The following is a 16,485-nucleotide window of genomic DNA, read 5'->3' as shown; positions in this document are numbered from 1 at the left end:
CAACCGACCCCACTCTGGCTGCAGCACTGCCTGAACCTATGTCAGTGTGTTGCGGCCAGGATCCCCGCTGACAGCAGCGAGTCTTTGCCACTGCTAGGGCCCCGGGCTGGGACACAGTGGAGTGGGAGGGCCTGCATCCCCCCTGCCACCCATCCCTTGGGTGGCAGACTCCCCCTTTTCCCTGGCCTGGAGAGGCTAGGACCTTCTGTTATGTAACTACTGACTCGGCCCCTGCTTAAAGGCCTGAGTCTCTGACTGTTTGCTTGTTGCCTCGCCCTGATCCAGGGCCTGGGCCGCCATTTGACTATTGACTCAGCGCCCGCTCCAATGGCCTCAGCCCCTAACCGAGTCTGCGTTATTCCCCCCGACTGCAGAGCCGACAGCCAGCAAACTAGAGCGAGGCGGTGGGATACCCCACAGCCCCGCTGAGAGACGAACCGTAGCAAAGCCGCACCACAAGGCCTTACAGTGACAGACTCAAGAAACTCAATCTCTTTACTTTAAAGAGACAAAAGTGACTTGATCACAGTCCATAAGTAACTACATGGGGAAAAAAACTTTGATAATAGGTTTTACAGTCTAGCAAAGGTATAACAAGATCCATGGCTAAAAGTTGAAGCTAGATAAATTCACACTAGAAATAAGACACAAAATAGAAAGAGTCATTAATCACTGGAACAATTTACCAAGGATTGTGGTAGATTCTCCATCGCTGGCAATTTTTAAAGCAAGATTGGATTTTTTTCTAAGAGACATGCTCTTGTTCACACACAAATTAATTCACGGAAGTCCTATGGTCTGTGTTACACAGGTAAGACAAGATGATCACAGTGGTCCCTTCTGGCTTCATAATCTAGTAATAAAAATAAGCAGCTGCTCTTCAACTGTGAGAAACTTACCCTAAACAAAATATCTGAACATTGCAGTTCACCTAGCATTAGTTTTGCTATGACACTGCTTTCAAGCTATAACAGAAAAATGTGTCCACAAATTAGAGTTAAAGGGAAAGAAGTCTGATATGTTATTTGGAAGATTCATATGATCACCAAGGTTTGGGCTTGTTGTCAACCCTTGCTCTATGTTTTAGGTATAAATACAATATATTTTGCGCTTAGAGGATCTTTGTAAATTTCATTTCTCTTTCCCCCACTTCTCTTACTCCAAAATAATTATTGTTAAGACTGAGAAATTATCCAGTTTTTTTCTAAAGTGTTACTGCGTTGCAATTCACATTTTATACACTTACTAACATTTTAACTTTCTTGCCTCCTATTGGTCTTCAGGTACTGTATTGGGCTAGGTAAATAATTGTCAGTTTTAAAAAAAATCATACAAATTAAACAAAACTACCTCACAGAGTTAATGTTGGAGCACAATGAATTATTTCAAACATGTGAAGAAACTACACTAAATCCTGTAAGTTATTAGAAAGTACTTCAAATATCTACTTCTTTATGTATATATAGCAGTCACTCTTGAAAGGCTTCTTCCATTCTAAAAGAGAGTTTGAGAGATATTTCCTATATATAAATGGGGAGTATCATTAGAACTGGGAATCTCTCAAAACTAGAGAAACTTGTATCATATATTTCTTCTTTTGGGGTTAATTTTATAAGCATACGTAATTTTAAGCTCCAGAACAGTTTTCGAGTTTAAACTTACAAGATTTCCCTCCAGATTTTTCAGCTGTTGATTAATCTCTTTAAGTCGGTTTTGTTGCTCACGTTGCTCATGTGTGTCTCGCAGGGCCTTCTCACCTGGAACTGCTTCCAAACTTCTGTTTGCATAAGCCAGAGATTCCTGACAAAAGTAAGAGTGGACACAGCTAAAACATCTTAAAATATATGCTTTAAAGCAGAAAAAAAGTGAATTAGACCTTTACAGAAAAAGGTGAGAGAACACAAATATTTATGCAAAATTGATTAGTTTCACATTTTGGTCAATGTATGTTAATAGTATTTAAATATCAAACAGGATTTTTTCCACAAAGAGTATTAATTTACTCTGTTCAAACTTGTAAAGGAGAAGAATAAACATTCATATTGAAGATTTCCAACAGTGGAGGGAGGACTTTTCAACAGCACACAGCACTGGTTTAACTCCAGTTGACTTCAGTGGGACCAGTTAGGACAATGCTGAGTGCTTTTGAAAATCTCAGTTAAAATGTTTCTCTCCGATACGAAGCCTGAGTAAACAGCCTTTGCACAATGGATCTATGTGGGGACATGAAAGACAAAACCCATCCCCTAACCCATAGCTAAGCCATGCGGCACATGTGCAGCTGGACTGCAACCACTACTACAGAGCAAATATTCAGTAGTCTGGGAACAGATTCTAATGTTCTTACGCACAGTATTACCTTAATTATTGAAATCAACTGGACTGTTCGCGGGATCAAGGTAACATTCAATGTAAGACCAGAATGGAATCTAGCCAACAGGGAATGCTAAATATTGACAAAATCGCAAATCTACAAATGACAAAAACAGGGTTTGCCTTTGGTAACCAAGGATTCAGTATAAGAATCCAAGTCATAGAGTAGTCAAAGTAAGAGCAAAAAAAATTGCCAAACTCTAATTACCTTTAACCCAAGAGAGTATGTCCAACACTTTAAATAAAATCCTAGTCTAATTAATCACTCTTATTTTCAAAAGCAACTCATCAATTCCTGATTAACATATATTCCTCAGTAAAGGAAACTAAGTACAGGAACTCCTTACTTAACGTTGTAGTTATGTTCCTGAAAAATGTGACTTTAAGCGAAACAATGTTAAGCGAATCCAATTTCCCCATAAGAATTAATGTAAATGAGGGGGTTACGTTCCAGATATATATAATGTTATATAACACACAATATACATAACAATATATATAATGTTATATAACACGCATACACATACACACACACAGTATAAATGTTAAACAAACAATTTAATACTGGTACACAGTGATTATGATTGTGAAGCTTGGCTGAGGTGGAGGAGTCAGAGGGTGGGATATTTCCCAGGGAATGCCTTACTGCTGAATGAACTAGCAATTAACCCTCAAGGGTTAACTCTCATAACACTCTACAAGGCAGCAGGAAAGGAGGGAGGGCAGACAGACACACATACCCTGTGTGTGAGAGAAAAAATATGCATTTCCCCTTTAAGTAGCTGACCCCAGGCTTAAGTACACTGCCTTGTTAATTAAATCAGCTTGCTGAGATCGCAGCTACTGCCTAGAAGCTCCCTCGCACCATTGTGTGTCCCCCCCCCCTCCGCTCTATGGAAGCTGGGGTAAGCAGGATGCAGGAGCAGGGGGCGACACCCTGACATTAGCCCCGCTCTTCCCCCTTCCCTTGTACAGCAAACAGGAGTCTCTGGGAGCAGCTACAAGGCAAAAGGCATGAGCAGCACATGGCAGTGGAGGGAGGGACAGCTGCTCCACAAGGAACTTAGGGGAGTGGGGAGCTGATAGGGGTGCTGCTGGTCCACCCTGGTTCCAACCACCCACCAACTAGATGCAACGTGAAGCTCTTCCTGCAAGCAGTGGACAAAAGAGGTGGCTGCCAAACAACGTTAGAAGGGAGCGTTTCACAACATTAAACAAGCATGTTCTCTAACTGATCAGCAACTTAATATCAAAACAACGTTAACCGGGAGGACTTTAAGTGAGGAGTTCCTGTACTATACTTAACTGGAAAGAGGGACAGTTTTCTAGATTTAATGATTCAGATGAAAACTTCTCAGCATATAGGCTACAGTTTGTAAAAAGTGTGACTGTTTAAAAACAATATATTTTCTGGCCAAAATGCATATGACAAATAAGTGACTTTAAGGGGCTTTAAACCATAACACCAGTGAAACATGACATATGGAGTTTATTTCTCAGAGTGAGTATTTGACAGTACAAGAGCTATCACACAATGGCTCCCAGTATCACAATTCCAAGAAATCTCAAGCACAGCGGAAGAAGGTATAAGAAGAGTCATCTATTGAAGCCTGCAATCTCCTCAAACTGAACCAGCTTAACCCTCAATAGGGTGAGCTATCTTCAGCCAAGATTCTCAATAATGACCACCTATGGCTAGGTACCTAAATGCATATTTAGCTCTCTACATAAGTGGACTGAAGTCAACAGGCATGCACGATTAACATCTTTGCAGGGTAGAATACCAAGAACTGCACCACATATCTCTATTTCTATACATTAATTCAATATACCAGTATATCATCTTCATATTTTCAATATGAATGGAGAAGTGGCTCAAGAAACCAATAATAAAGATTAAAAGTTACTCCTCTTCAGGCACAGCATTTATTCGGAGTTGATGTACGGCTTTTTTCTCCCATGACTGCAATGTAAGAAAACCCATTTATTTGGCAAAATAGAAAAGATTGTGACAACTTTACATTTTTTTAACAAATTACACCTATTTCTGCAATGAAATCAAATTTCAAAATCCACCTTCATAATCTGCATACTTACAGAGATGGTGCCAGTTCTATGGATACCATTCAGTGTGGATTATAGCTGTGATTATAATTTGTTTGGGAAAATAACTGTTACAAGATATAGAGAGACGGAGAACACAGTTAGTCGTACTGCAAGGTCACTAAACATTATATTGTATTTCCCACTCATTTTGCTTCACTATTAATTTTATTTGAGGTTTTGGTTTTGAGTTTATGGATAGCAGTGGATATTTTAATATGAATTTAGACTTCAATGAATAGAGCTTAAATTGCATGTAAATCTGCAAAATGTTTTTATCTCAATATGACATAGCTTTAAAAGGGTAATGAGGAGAGAAGCCACTCAACTCAAAAGTTATTGGCTCCAAGTTCCATTTCTTCCCCCTGCACATTGTCCTGAACAAGACTTTTTACTGGTATTGTTCCTGGTCCTGCAAACACTTACATATATGCTTCACTTCATGCTCATGGGAAGTCCCACTGCATAGTGCTTGGAGGAGAAATAATAGATGTGGAAGGCAACTGTGACATATTTCTATCCCCACCCCCATCATTTCACCCCATTATAGTCACTCAACATGTTTGAGTCTTGTTGCTTTTCTGGTATATGCTATATGGTCCTATGAGGAAGAAGGGCATATTTGGGTTACCTAAAGCTACTACTTTATCCTACTCCAAACATGTCTTTAAAAACTCTGCTGTAATGCCTACCAATCCCTGCCAGCTGACAATCACTAGGCAGACAGTGAACTATGAGTCTATGCCTACTGTTTAACATTTCAAAGCTGCTTGTTTCAATGTTTGCTCATGAACCCCTTCTCCTCACGCCTCAAATCTATCTGTTCCAGCCACTTGTTTCTTGTCATATGTCTTTTTACTTCATTTCTGAAAAACAAGCACATATTGTCTGAATTCTCAAACAGGGCCCCCTAGGCACTACCATAATACAAATAAATAATTATAATAATTATAAAATAGTAATAAAAGGTCAAATTAGTCCAAAGCAGCATGTCTTGTTGGGAACAGTTTCAACAGGAGAGATTAAGAGTCTAATACTATATATCCCAATGATTAAGGCACTCCCCAGGGAGGTAGGAGATTCACGTTCAAGTCCCTGCTCTGAACCAGAAGAGGGATGATTTGAACCTGGGTCTCCTACATTTTGGGTGAGTGTTCTAATCACTGGGTATTTGACATAAAGGCAGGGGAGTACAACCTCCTCCTCCTTCTCCTGTCTTTTGTGCAGGGTATGCATGCTCAGGGCACATACACAGACCCACTTAAGAAAAATATAACAGGGAAACCATGAGTTAGGGTTACATTAACAATTCTGACACATACCTTACAGTCAACTTGTATGAATACACAAAACAGACTATTTTTTCCACTGGTCAGCACAGAAATAGTCAAATATGTATTCAAACATCATTCAGATGATTATTGAAATGTTTACTATATCGAAGCCATGACAATTTGAATATTTTTAAACAATTGTAAGGGAATTAAATGTGTGTAAATTTGAGAAGTTATCAGTTAGAGGTAGAACTTATTATCTAGGTAGTTCATTAGCAAGACAGATTGAATGGATTACATGATTTGTTATTGCAGCTTAGTGAAAAAGGAATATAAACACTGTGACTATTTCTCTTTAGAATTATTGTTGTGCACCAGCAGCACACACAGAACACAGAATTAAACTAAGTTAAGAGCCTGACCCTTTCCCCACTTAAATCAATGGCAAAATGGCAATTGTCTTCAATGAGAGCAAGACTTAACCTCAAGACAAACCATGTACCACAAAAAAGCACAAAGACAACCAGGCAACAATGTGGTTACTCAACAACACAGCAGATTTTGACTTTTGTATATATGTAATATTAAAGGACTTCAAAACTAGTGAGGACTAACAGTAAAGCTCAGTACAAGAACTATGCTTAGATGGATTTAAAAATGGAAGGATTGAAATTTGCCAGATCAGGATGACAAGGGCATTTGAGGCATAGAAGGAAGCACAATGGAAGGGAAGGAACATGCAGATGAGATTGTCAGAAAGAACTCAGTAGAGCAGTGAGGGATGAGAAGATATTGGCAGGAGCAGAGCTGGGCAGAACTGTGAAGGTCAAAGCAATCACCTTATAATTTATGTCAGAAGGAAGACAAAGCTAAGGGAGGAGTTGAAGAGGAGGAGATGTAGTCAAAGCAGTGGGCAAGCAAGATGATCTCAGTAAGAGCAAGTTTAGTTAGACTGCAGGGGTACAATGTGGAAGGCAAAAAAGGAGAATGTACAGTAATCTGAATTATGGATTAATAAAGCCTCAAAAGGGATTTTAACTTTAGAGATGAAGAAAGGACAGAATTTAGAATTGTTATACACCAGGGGTAGGTAACCTATGGCACATGTGCCAAAGGCGGCATGTGAGTTGATTTTCAGCGGCACTCACACTGCCTGTGTCCTGACCACCAGTCCAGGGGGCTCTGTGTTTTAATTTAATTTTAAATGAAACTTCTTAAATATTTTATAGACCTTATTGATTTTACATACAACAATAGTTTAGTTATATATTATAGATTTATAGAAAGAGACCTTCTAAAAACATTAGAATATATTACTGGCACGCAAAACCTTATGAGAGAGTGAATAAATGAAGACTCGGCACACTACTTCTGAAAGGTTGCCGACCCCTGTTATACACAAAAAAGAAAGTATCTGGCAAGGGTATGGCTATAAGGTGGGGAGTTAGGGGGAAAGTGAGGAAGAGGAGAAAAGAATAATGTTACCAAAAGGTAATGAGCTGAGTAACAATGAAGATGGAAAAGATGACAACCCAAGATGACCACCATTTCCCAAATACTGCACTCTTTACTCTGACAAAGACACCTGATAAAATACATTTTGCCCTGAAATTCTCTTGTGGCACAAACAGGTCCTTTGATTACAAGTCCCATTGATCTACCAATGCTGTTAAACTGCTTCTAAACAGCATCCATTACTGAGAGTATACGTACCTGCTCATCTAATCCACCATGCTGGTGTGGATGCTAGGAGCACACACTGCCAGAGGATTCTTTAATGAAAACATGAGCTCCCTAAGCAACCTTTTGCTCTTTTGACAAGTTACTTATATAATTCATCTGGTTATTGTAGCTGACTGCTGTAACTAAGATGTCCAGTTTTTCTAATGAAATAAGCCCCTATCAAAGATAAACGGAGATCCAAGAGATTTGCTGTGACTGCCTTCATATCATAATTAGGACTCCGTATCTGTCATGGAGGTCGTGGAAGTCACGGATTCCGTGACTTTCCGCAACCTCCGTGACTTCTGCAGGGGCTAGGATGGCTGGCCCCACAGCCACCCAAGCAGCTGGCTCCAGGGCCATCAACTCATGTGGCCCTCAGGACAGCCACATCAACCGTTGCTCCGGTGGCCTCCGGCAGCAGTCCCAGGTTGGCCGGAGCAGCTGTGGTCCACAGCCCTAGGCAGCAGTCCCGGGCTGACTGGCTGGAGCAGTTGCGGTCCAGGGCAGCTGTCCCTGGCCAGCTGGAGCAGCTGCAGTCGACGGCCCTGGTCAGTGATCCCCAGGCAGCTGGCCAGAGCAGCCATGGGTCGCAGCCCCTGGCAGCAGGTGTCACTGGCCCTGGGCACACACCCCCCAGCGGTCGCCCCAACACTGCCTCTTAGAAGTGAACCCTCCCTCCATGGCTCTCCAGAGCCTCTCCCACAAGATTTAATCACAGGAATTTTTAGTATAAGTCATGGACAGGTCACAGGCCATGAATTTTTGTTTATTGCCCATGACCTGTCCACGACTTTTACTAAAAATACCCATGACTAAATCATAGCCTTAATCACAATCAAGCATGCAGATGTTCTGAGACACTCCTTGTTCACTGATTCTGGGTTTACTTTATTCCCAGATGAGTTTTCCAGTTCTTCAAGTTGGCATTTGTAATCACCATACCAACTCTGCATCCAGTTGTCCCAACCTAGCAAACAGACAATAGTGTGTCTTTAGTTAATGAGGTCAGACAATTTATTCTACCCTATAAATCTTACGTTTCCCATCCCATTTTTTCAAAATTGTATTAAGCTGAATCGATATTTTTAAGGAACACAAAACAAATTAAGAGACAGGCATTTGTAAAATTATTTAATTAAGATGGCATAAGGAGAAATGCTTCTGATAGAAATAAGGTTTTCATGAGAACCATTTCTAAGTTAAAAAAGAATATTAACCAATATCCAACTGGACTGATTGCAAAGAGATTAATAAAGTACACTTCTGTAATACCCAAACTGCAGTACTGTAGGCTTAAAGCCAGTTGTTAAAGATTTCAGAAACAAAGTCACAGCATAATTCCTAGAACCTGAAAATATAGCTAACAGTGACAAGAAGCAGTTCTCTCCAGGAGCTTATGGTAATTAAATGTTTGTACATGATACAATTTGATTTTGGGAATCTACTTTGAAAGTACAATTCTTGGCAGAAAAAATGGACAGATTTATTACACACACTGGAGGCTAAATTTCTTAAATTAGTGATAGTATTCTAAACGGAAACAAAAACAGATGATTTAGAAATGACAACCATGTTCTTTTTATTATTCATCATCATGACTACACTATTCTTTCTTCAGAGACTATGGGTGATATTCTTGCCCCAAAGAAGCAAATGGGAGTTTTGCCATTGACTTCAGTGAAGCCAGGATTTCACCTCATGAGTCAAATTAATCTCCAATAGGAGTTGCACCCATGTCAGAAGAATTTAGACTTTGTGCTGCACTGAATTAAGCTACATGGCAGGAATTCTATCTCGGGCTTACAGACACTGTTTATAAATTTGTTGCTCTTCACTGCAAAAAAAAACAAACAAAAAAAAACAAAAAAAAACCTAATGCTCCCTCACACAGCAAATTTCCTACATTTCTGTAAGCTGTCTTAACCATGAAGCCCAGAGTCCTGTGCCACAAGCAGGGCTGAAGCCTGGAATCCTGAGGAGGGCTTAAGGTTGGAGCTCTGCACCCCAAGGGGGCTACAGACCCAAACCCCACAAGGCTGGAGGTAAAGGGATCAGAATTTTTTCGTGTGCGCGTGGATGGGGATGGGTGGGAAGAGATCACAATTTTTTTTTTAAAGTCCAAATGGGGTCGCCAGCACAGAAAGTTTGAGAAACACTGCTCTAAAGTTTTAAATTGTTTTATTTTTGAGTGAAGGTATGTAAAAAAAAAATCTACATTTGTAAATTGCACTTTCACGATAAAGATATTGCACTATAGTACTTGTATGAGATGAACTGAAATACTCTTATCTGTTTTACAGTGCAAATATTTGTAATAAAAAATAATATAAAGTGAGCACTGTACACTTGGTATTCTGTGTTGCAATTGTAATCAATATATTTGAAAACGTAGAAAACATCAAAAATATTTAAATAAATGGTATTCTATTATTAACAGTACGATTAAAACTGAAATTAATCGCAATGTAATTTTTTTAATCTTACAATTAATTTTTTAATTGCTTGACAGTCCTAGTTCTAATCCCTGCTCCAAAGCAGACCCACTGGGGATTTGATACTGGGCCTCTCATAGCCCGAGTGAGTGCCCTAACTACTGGTTTATATGGAATAAGGGGGAGTACACCTCCTCATTTTCTGTGCAAAAGGACTGACTTGGCTTAGATCCCTAACTCTAGGAGACAGTTTGCAGAGATAAGTGCCTCCTGTTGAATAGCCTTGGGCACTTAACTCCCATTGAGGGCCAGGATTTAGGCTATACATCTCTTCTCAGCATTTCATACTGGCTAGCTTAGGCAGCTCCTTGCTCAGTGTGATAGCTTTTGTGAATCCCATTTGTAGACCCCTAATTCACCACATACATTGTATAAGCAGCCTCAGTGGGCTCTGGGCTGAAGTGCCCACTGGGAAGCCATTACCTAATATTAGGCACTACAACGCTAAGCCTAAATTGTGGATCTGGCCAAATAATAGTCCCAGGGAGAATATATGCTAGAGCAATGATACTCAAACCTCAGTGGTTCAGGAGCAAAATTAGCAATCAACATTACCCAAAAGAGAGTCACAATCGTGTGAATTCATTGTTTCATTTACTACAGTACTATATATTCATATTTAAACAGTATGACAGGGGAAATATTTAGTGTACACACACACACTATTCTCATAGCAAATAAGATAATACCCTAGTGCCAGTTGATAACTTAATTGGTTAATAACATAGTAAAAGGATCCTGATGGTTAATAACTTGCATTGGGTAATAATTAAACAACACAGTGTTTTGACACCCTGTGCTGCAAAATGTTGCAGGACACATTAAAGAGCCACTTGCAGTTCACGAGCCACAGTCTGGGTTTCACTGTGCTATAGTAGGTTGAATAGATCTGCCAAAAACAGCTCTCTGGGTTGCAGGGGCCCAGATGCCCGAATGTCTCTCCATTACTCTAGGACATGCCACAGAAGCCAATCTCCCTCCTGCAGCTCTCTCAGCCCTTTATAGGAATCACCTGACCCCTTCCCAGCTGGTCCGATAATTGAATGTGGCTGGTTGTCCCCAGATGTCCAGTCCTTAAAGGGGCAGACTACCTTGTTACACAATTACAGCATCCAATTTTTAATTGAGGATGAGGAGGGGAGCTAAAAAGATAGTGCATGCTTTTTCAAAGTGTCATAGAAGTATATTAACAGTTACATATAGTGAGATGCAGGCTGCACAGGAAAAAGACAACTATATAGAGAGAGCTTGCAGTTCAACTATACAGTACAGTTTGGGGAGAAGTTAAAACAAATAGCAGATGCTTGAAAATGTTCCAAATTATCACACACATTAGCCACAACATCATTTGGCCAGAATGCTTGGTGCAAGACGAACTGTTCCCAAAAATGATCTTAGGAAGTACTTATGCTAGTTTAGGTTTCTAGAAATAAAGTAAGGGATTTATTTTGTTAGAAAAACAGGAAATGCCATGAAAAAATTGAAAAAGGTATCAGAGGATACTCCAGTTTGCTCTGAAGAAGGATCAGTTGCACTGTTGTTGCTTTAGTTATTTTGTTTTAGAAGCTCACAGAAACCTCAAAAGCACAGATGTTTCTTCTTTGTACCCACAGTGATTAAAAATATATCAATGCAGGCAAAAGAGAATGAAGTGCAATGGAGAGAACTAGATTAATATAGATATAGTTCTAAACAGTCCTATACCCTGAAATATTTTAGTATAACATGTTTCTGTTGTCAAATATTTATAACCCTAGTCAAATTTAGTATTTTTATATTAAATGATAGCATCTGATAGGGTTCAAGTTTTATTTTGACATCCTATATATTGAAATCATATCTTAGTTCTACCAACAAAATCCTCTTTTTTAAAACTGACAGAGTAGCATTTGGGACAGTCTCCAGTTACAGGAAATTGTTATACTTTTGGGAGTGGGATGAGGAGGGAGAGCGGGTTGTCCACCTGAAAATGTAACTTAGAAAAGAGAACCCTCTGAAAAATGTTTGACTTGGTGCTTTAAAAACAACAAACACAACACTTCTCTGAACATTCCAGTTGCACGGTGCACAGTTCCAGGCCCCACTACACTCCAAGCATCATTCTGAAGTGATCACACAGAAATGAGCTTCCAGTCGGGACGTAGACAAAATGGATCTTTCCCTGCCCCTTAGCAAGATACTTGTTGCCCAAGGGAAAGCCCAATGGGTGGGAGACAGGCGATGTAGACTTAATACTTCTACTCACTTGTGGTAATAATTCTGTAGTATTTTTAGTAAAATAATTGTGTGCCCTTCACAATCCTCATTACTGAAACAGACCTTTATCCTCCTACCTTAGGAAGGAGACAAGTATCAGCCCCATCCCCCATTTTCCAGAAAAAATAACCGGAACGTTAAACAAGGTGGTTTCTGGCTGAGCTGGGAATAGAAGCTCAGGATGAAATCTTGGGCCCACTGAAGTAAAAGGGAGTTCTGATAGAAACTTCAGGGGGCCCCAAGTTTTCGCCCTAGGTCTCTAATATGGCAACTCCAAGTCTCATCCACTTAGCCACACAGCCTCTCAAAATGAATTTGTCAAATCTGTGTGCTTAGCCTGGGAGGTCTATAACATGGGGTGGTTCCTGCATGTGTAACTCATTGTTTTGATATGCTACACATCCCCCCTTTACTATCTGGCCCACAGAGGAGAACAGCCTACCAGACTGAAAATCTCTTCCATTTGGCCAGGTAGGTAACCCTGGTGGCAGGTTTCCTACTGCCAGGGAGGACTTGTCTGACAGGGTCCACACAGGAGAGCTCCATCAGGTTCAGCCATGGAGCTTCCACGCCATGAGGTGCAACAAATCGAGGTTTGGGTGCTGCAGATGGCTGTGATTCTGAGTTAACAAGTCCGGGAAGAGTGGTAAGGTGATCGGGGCTTCCACAGACATTTCGAGGAGGGTTGTATACCAGTATTGGCAGGGCCAGGCTGGAGCTATTAATATCACCAAAGCTTCAACCCTTCATACTCTGAGGAGCACTTTGTGAATGAGAGGAATGGTAGGGAACACATATAGGAGGTGGTCCCCCCACAGGAGGAGGAATGCACCCACGATGGACCCTGGGCGGTGATTCAGGAAGAAGCAAAACTGCTGACACTTCCTGTTGTGTCCTGTTGTGTGGCATGTACGAGCGGTTATATGTCCCAGGAGTTTCAGGCAGTTTCAGGGAATTCCTTGCTGTGGTGGTAGGGAACTGCCTGAGACTTCGAATGATATCACGTACGGCCCAGAATCTTGGGAGGTATGTCTAGGCCTGTGTCGAGTCCAGTACTGCCCAGGATGGAAGGTGCTCACTTAATAAACAGCTATTCAGTATTTTGCTTCAACTTCATTTTTTCTAATGTGTAGTGCAATGCTTTATTTACTGCACACTATTCAAATCCTGTAACACAGAATTGTTAATTTTCTCCTGGGTTTTCTGTGGTGATCATACCTATAGTATCAGAGTGCTTCACAAACATTAATTTTCAAAGCATCCTTGCAAGGCAAGGGATGGGGGTATTATTCCCATTTTATAAGTGAGGAACTGAGGCACACAGAGATTAAGGTGACCAGATCCCACTAATTTTAGGAGCCCAATTTGAGATACTGAGGTCCTGATTTTTCAGAGCACTTAGCATTATACATCATTTTATACATTCAAAGCAAAGTTTCCACTGACTTCAGCTGCTATTGGGAGTATTCAGCATTTTTATAAGTCAGATCCTAGGGTCTCAATTTGGGCACCCAGAAGATGAGAAACGCACAATTAGTGACCACCTGTGGAAAAAAATAGTTTGGTTTACGTGACTTGCCTACCATCACATGAGAACTCTGAGGCAAAGATAGGGATAAAATCTAAATCTCCAGGGCAGCATTCAACTGCTTTAATCGTGAGACTATCAATTCTCTTCCCACAATCCCATGACTCCTTCACGAATCACTTAACTGCTGCAACATATGAGGCAGAGGTTCTACAAACAATCAGACACTTTCAATACATAAACTTGAGTCATCCCCAGAGCAGGTCCATTCTGTGCAGTTATGGAGGCAGGTATTTTGTGGAAAACATAGCATGCCATCATGTAATTAAAGACATAATGCAGAAATGCCCAAGCAGGCTAAATTAAGGTTACGTAGGCAACTTCAATTCTAGCATTTCCTAACTTTTGAGTGCTTGACTTTAGAACCTTAATGTTATTTTACCATAGTTTTTGTGTTTCTAAAATTAATATAACTTCAAAGCTCACTTTGAGTGATTACTACTAACTGTAGCTTATCTACCAAATGATGGTGTGTGGAAGGCAAGTGCTAAAAGAAGGTGTGTTTTTTTCCTGGTTTATTCTTTAATATTTTCCCTTTTTTGGTAACTGTATTTAGGCACTTTTTATTTGCTTAGCATTTGGCTAAATGATGAAGCATGCAAAACACCATAACTCCATGCCCTTGCATATATTATTGGTTACCTAATCTCATATTATATACGCTCATCCTCCTATAAATCTTCAGCAGTACAATCGGTGAAAGAGATGCTCTTATCCTGGGGCACATTATATCTGCTGTGGAGCAGATCTGTCACAGTTAAAATTTATAAATCAAGTTATTCATTCTAAAAGTTCAACACAGTGATTACAGGAAAGGGAAAATCCCCAGGGCATTCAACAGGAAACACTTGAAGCAAATGTTCTCTTCTTTCAAACCCCAATAACTATTATTATTTTTCAAGCACCCAGAAACATGCTAGGTGCCTTACAAAGCACCGAAAAGACAGTGTCCCTAGAGTAGGGTGACCAGACAGCAAGTGTGAAATATCGGGACAGGGGTGAGGGGTAATAGGAGCCTATACAAGAAAAAGACCCAAAAACTGGGACTGTCCCTATAAAATCGAGACATCTGGTCACCCTACCTTAGAGTGTACAACCTAAATACAATATGACAAACATAAGGGTTACACAGATAATAGAAAGAAGGGAAAGGAGAAGCAAGGATGGAAATGGGTGACAAGTTCTGTTTCCTTTATTGTTTAGTTTGATTACCTTTCTTCCACCTCACTTCTGTAGGAAACATGGCAAAATGAGTTTTTAATGAGGGATTTCACTGACGTCAGGGATATTGGTTGACAAACTGGAGAAAGCATTCCAAAAATAAGGGACAGAAGGGAGGCCCTGTCACAAAACTAAATAAAGGGGATATCAAGGCTGAAATCGCTTATGGAGCAGAGGAAAAGCAAAAGGAAACCAACTCAGTGATGTAAAGAGGGGTTATGTGATAAGGCCTTGAAGGCAAGTACAAGAAGTTTGAATTGCAGTGGAGTGGCTCAGAGGAGACAACACCTTGAAGCAACAGACAAGAAAGACTTTTGGCAGCAGCAATTTGAATGAACAGGAGGAGCAGAGGCTAGTATTGAAACATCCAAGATGAAGAGATGGCCACAGTTGAGGCAAGAGATGATAAGGCTTTGGACAAATCAAAAAGGGTGGATTTTAGAATCGTTTTGGAAGAAAAAAGGTTACCTGACCTTGCCCTTTTTAAAAGACTTTTGGGAGAGAAGGAGACGTAGGACAAAAACTTTCTCAGTCTTTTGCTCTTCATAGACTACTGCAGTTTTCCCAGGTCAGCTTTATCCTGAAGTCCACACAAAAAATAGAACTCTCTCCGAAGTTGGCTTTTCTATCTCTCTTCTATAGATGTGAAAAGATTCCCTAGGGTTCTGAGGTAATAAGGATTACTTGTTGCTCTTGTCTATTTAATAAAAAGTGACTGTCAAAAAGGCATTTGAAAAGGATTGGAGGAAAGGGTTCTGTTGATGTTAGGCTGCAGAAGATCAAGGCTTCATTAGGAGTGAGGCGGTGAGAGGATTATATATGTACAGGATTATATATGTACAGTACTTACAGTTTGAGAACAATTATCTGGGTACCAACTGGTTAACACAAAGTTTAGATAAAACCTATCACCACACTTAAATAGAGAGTATGAAAGGATGCTGGACTGAATTAATGAAGTCCTTTTAAAGGGCTCAGTTGTTAGGTACATTTCATCCAAATGGCTCTCTCGTTAGAAAGAATATTTGCGTAAAAACAAAGATACCATATAAAACCTTGCAAATAATTTCCTAAATAAGAATGTCAAAAAAAAAAAACCCTTTATGTACTTCAAAACTGCCAGTTTATGATCAATTTGTAATCGGGTGGTATAGAATATTTATTTATGGAATTAAGACACTCTATAGTTCTTTAGTTTTCATAACGTACCTAAAAGGTAATGAAATGTTTTTAAACTTTCTAAAAAGCACATATACACAGTATTTCGGATGTTGTGTGGTGGTGGTGTTTTTTATGGTCAAGTCAACTCAAAAACTTCAGAGCATTTTTCTGCAAAAGCAATGATAGGTCTAACGTGGCCAAACATAGTGCTTCTTATCATGAACAGTCCAATTGACTTCAACTGGACTGCTCATGGTTGTGAGTGTTATACTGGATAATGTTTGCAGGATTG

At 40.0% G+C, this 16,485-nt stretch overlaps 1 protein-coding gene across 2 annotated transcripts in view; it reads right to left on the bottom strand.

Annotated features, from left to right (window-relative positions):
• Nucleotides 1-16,485, bottom strand: part of FSIP1 (fibrous sheath interacting protein 1) — a 597,082-nt gene that overhangs the window by 118,759 nt on the left and 461,838 nt on the right. For both annotated transcript variants that reach the window (XM_050954839.1, XM_050954838.1), the window contains one exon: nucleotides 1,663-1,800. In XM_050954839.1, the coding sequence (XP_050810796.1) occupies nucleotides 1,663-1,800 (138 nt within the window). The remainder of the gene's footprint in view (nucleotides 1-1,662; nucleotides 1,801-16,485) is intronic.

This window comes from Gopherus flavomarginatus, chromosome 5 (assembly GCF_025201925.1).
Source record: "Gopherus flavomarginatus isolate rGopFla2 chromosome 5, rGopFla2.mat.asm, whole genome shotgun sequence".
NCBI lineage: Eukaryota > Metazoa > Chordata > Testudines > Testudinidae > Gopherus > Gopherus flavomarginatus.
This window is presented reverse-complemented; position numbering and strand designations above follow the sequence as displayed.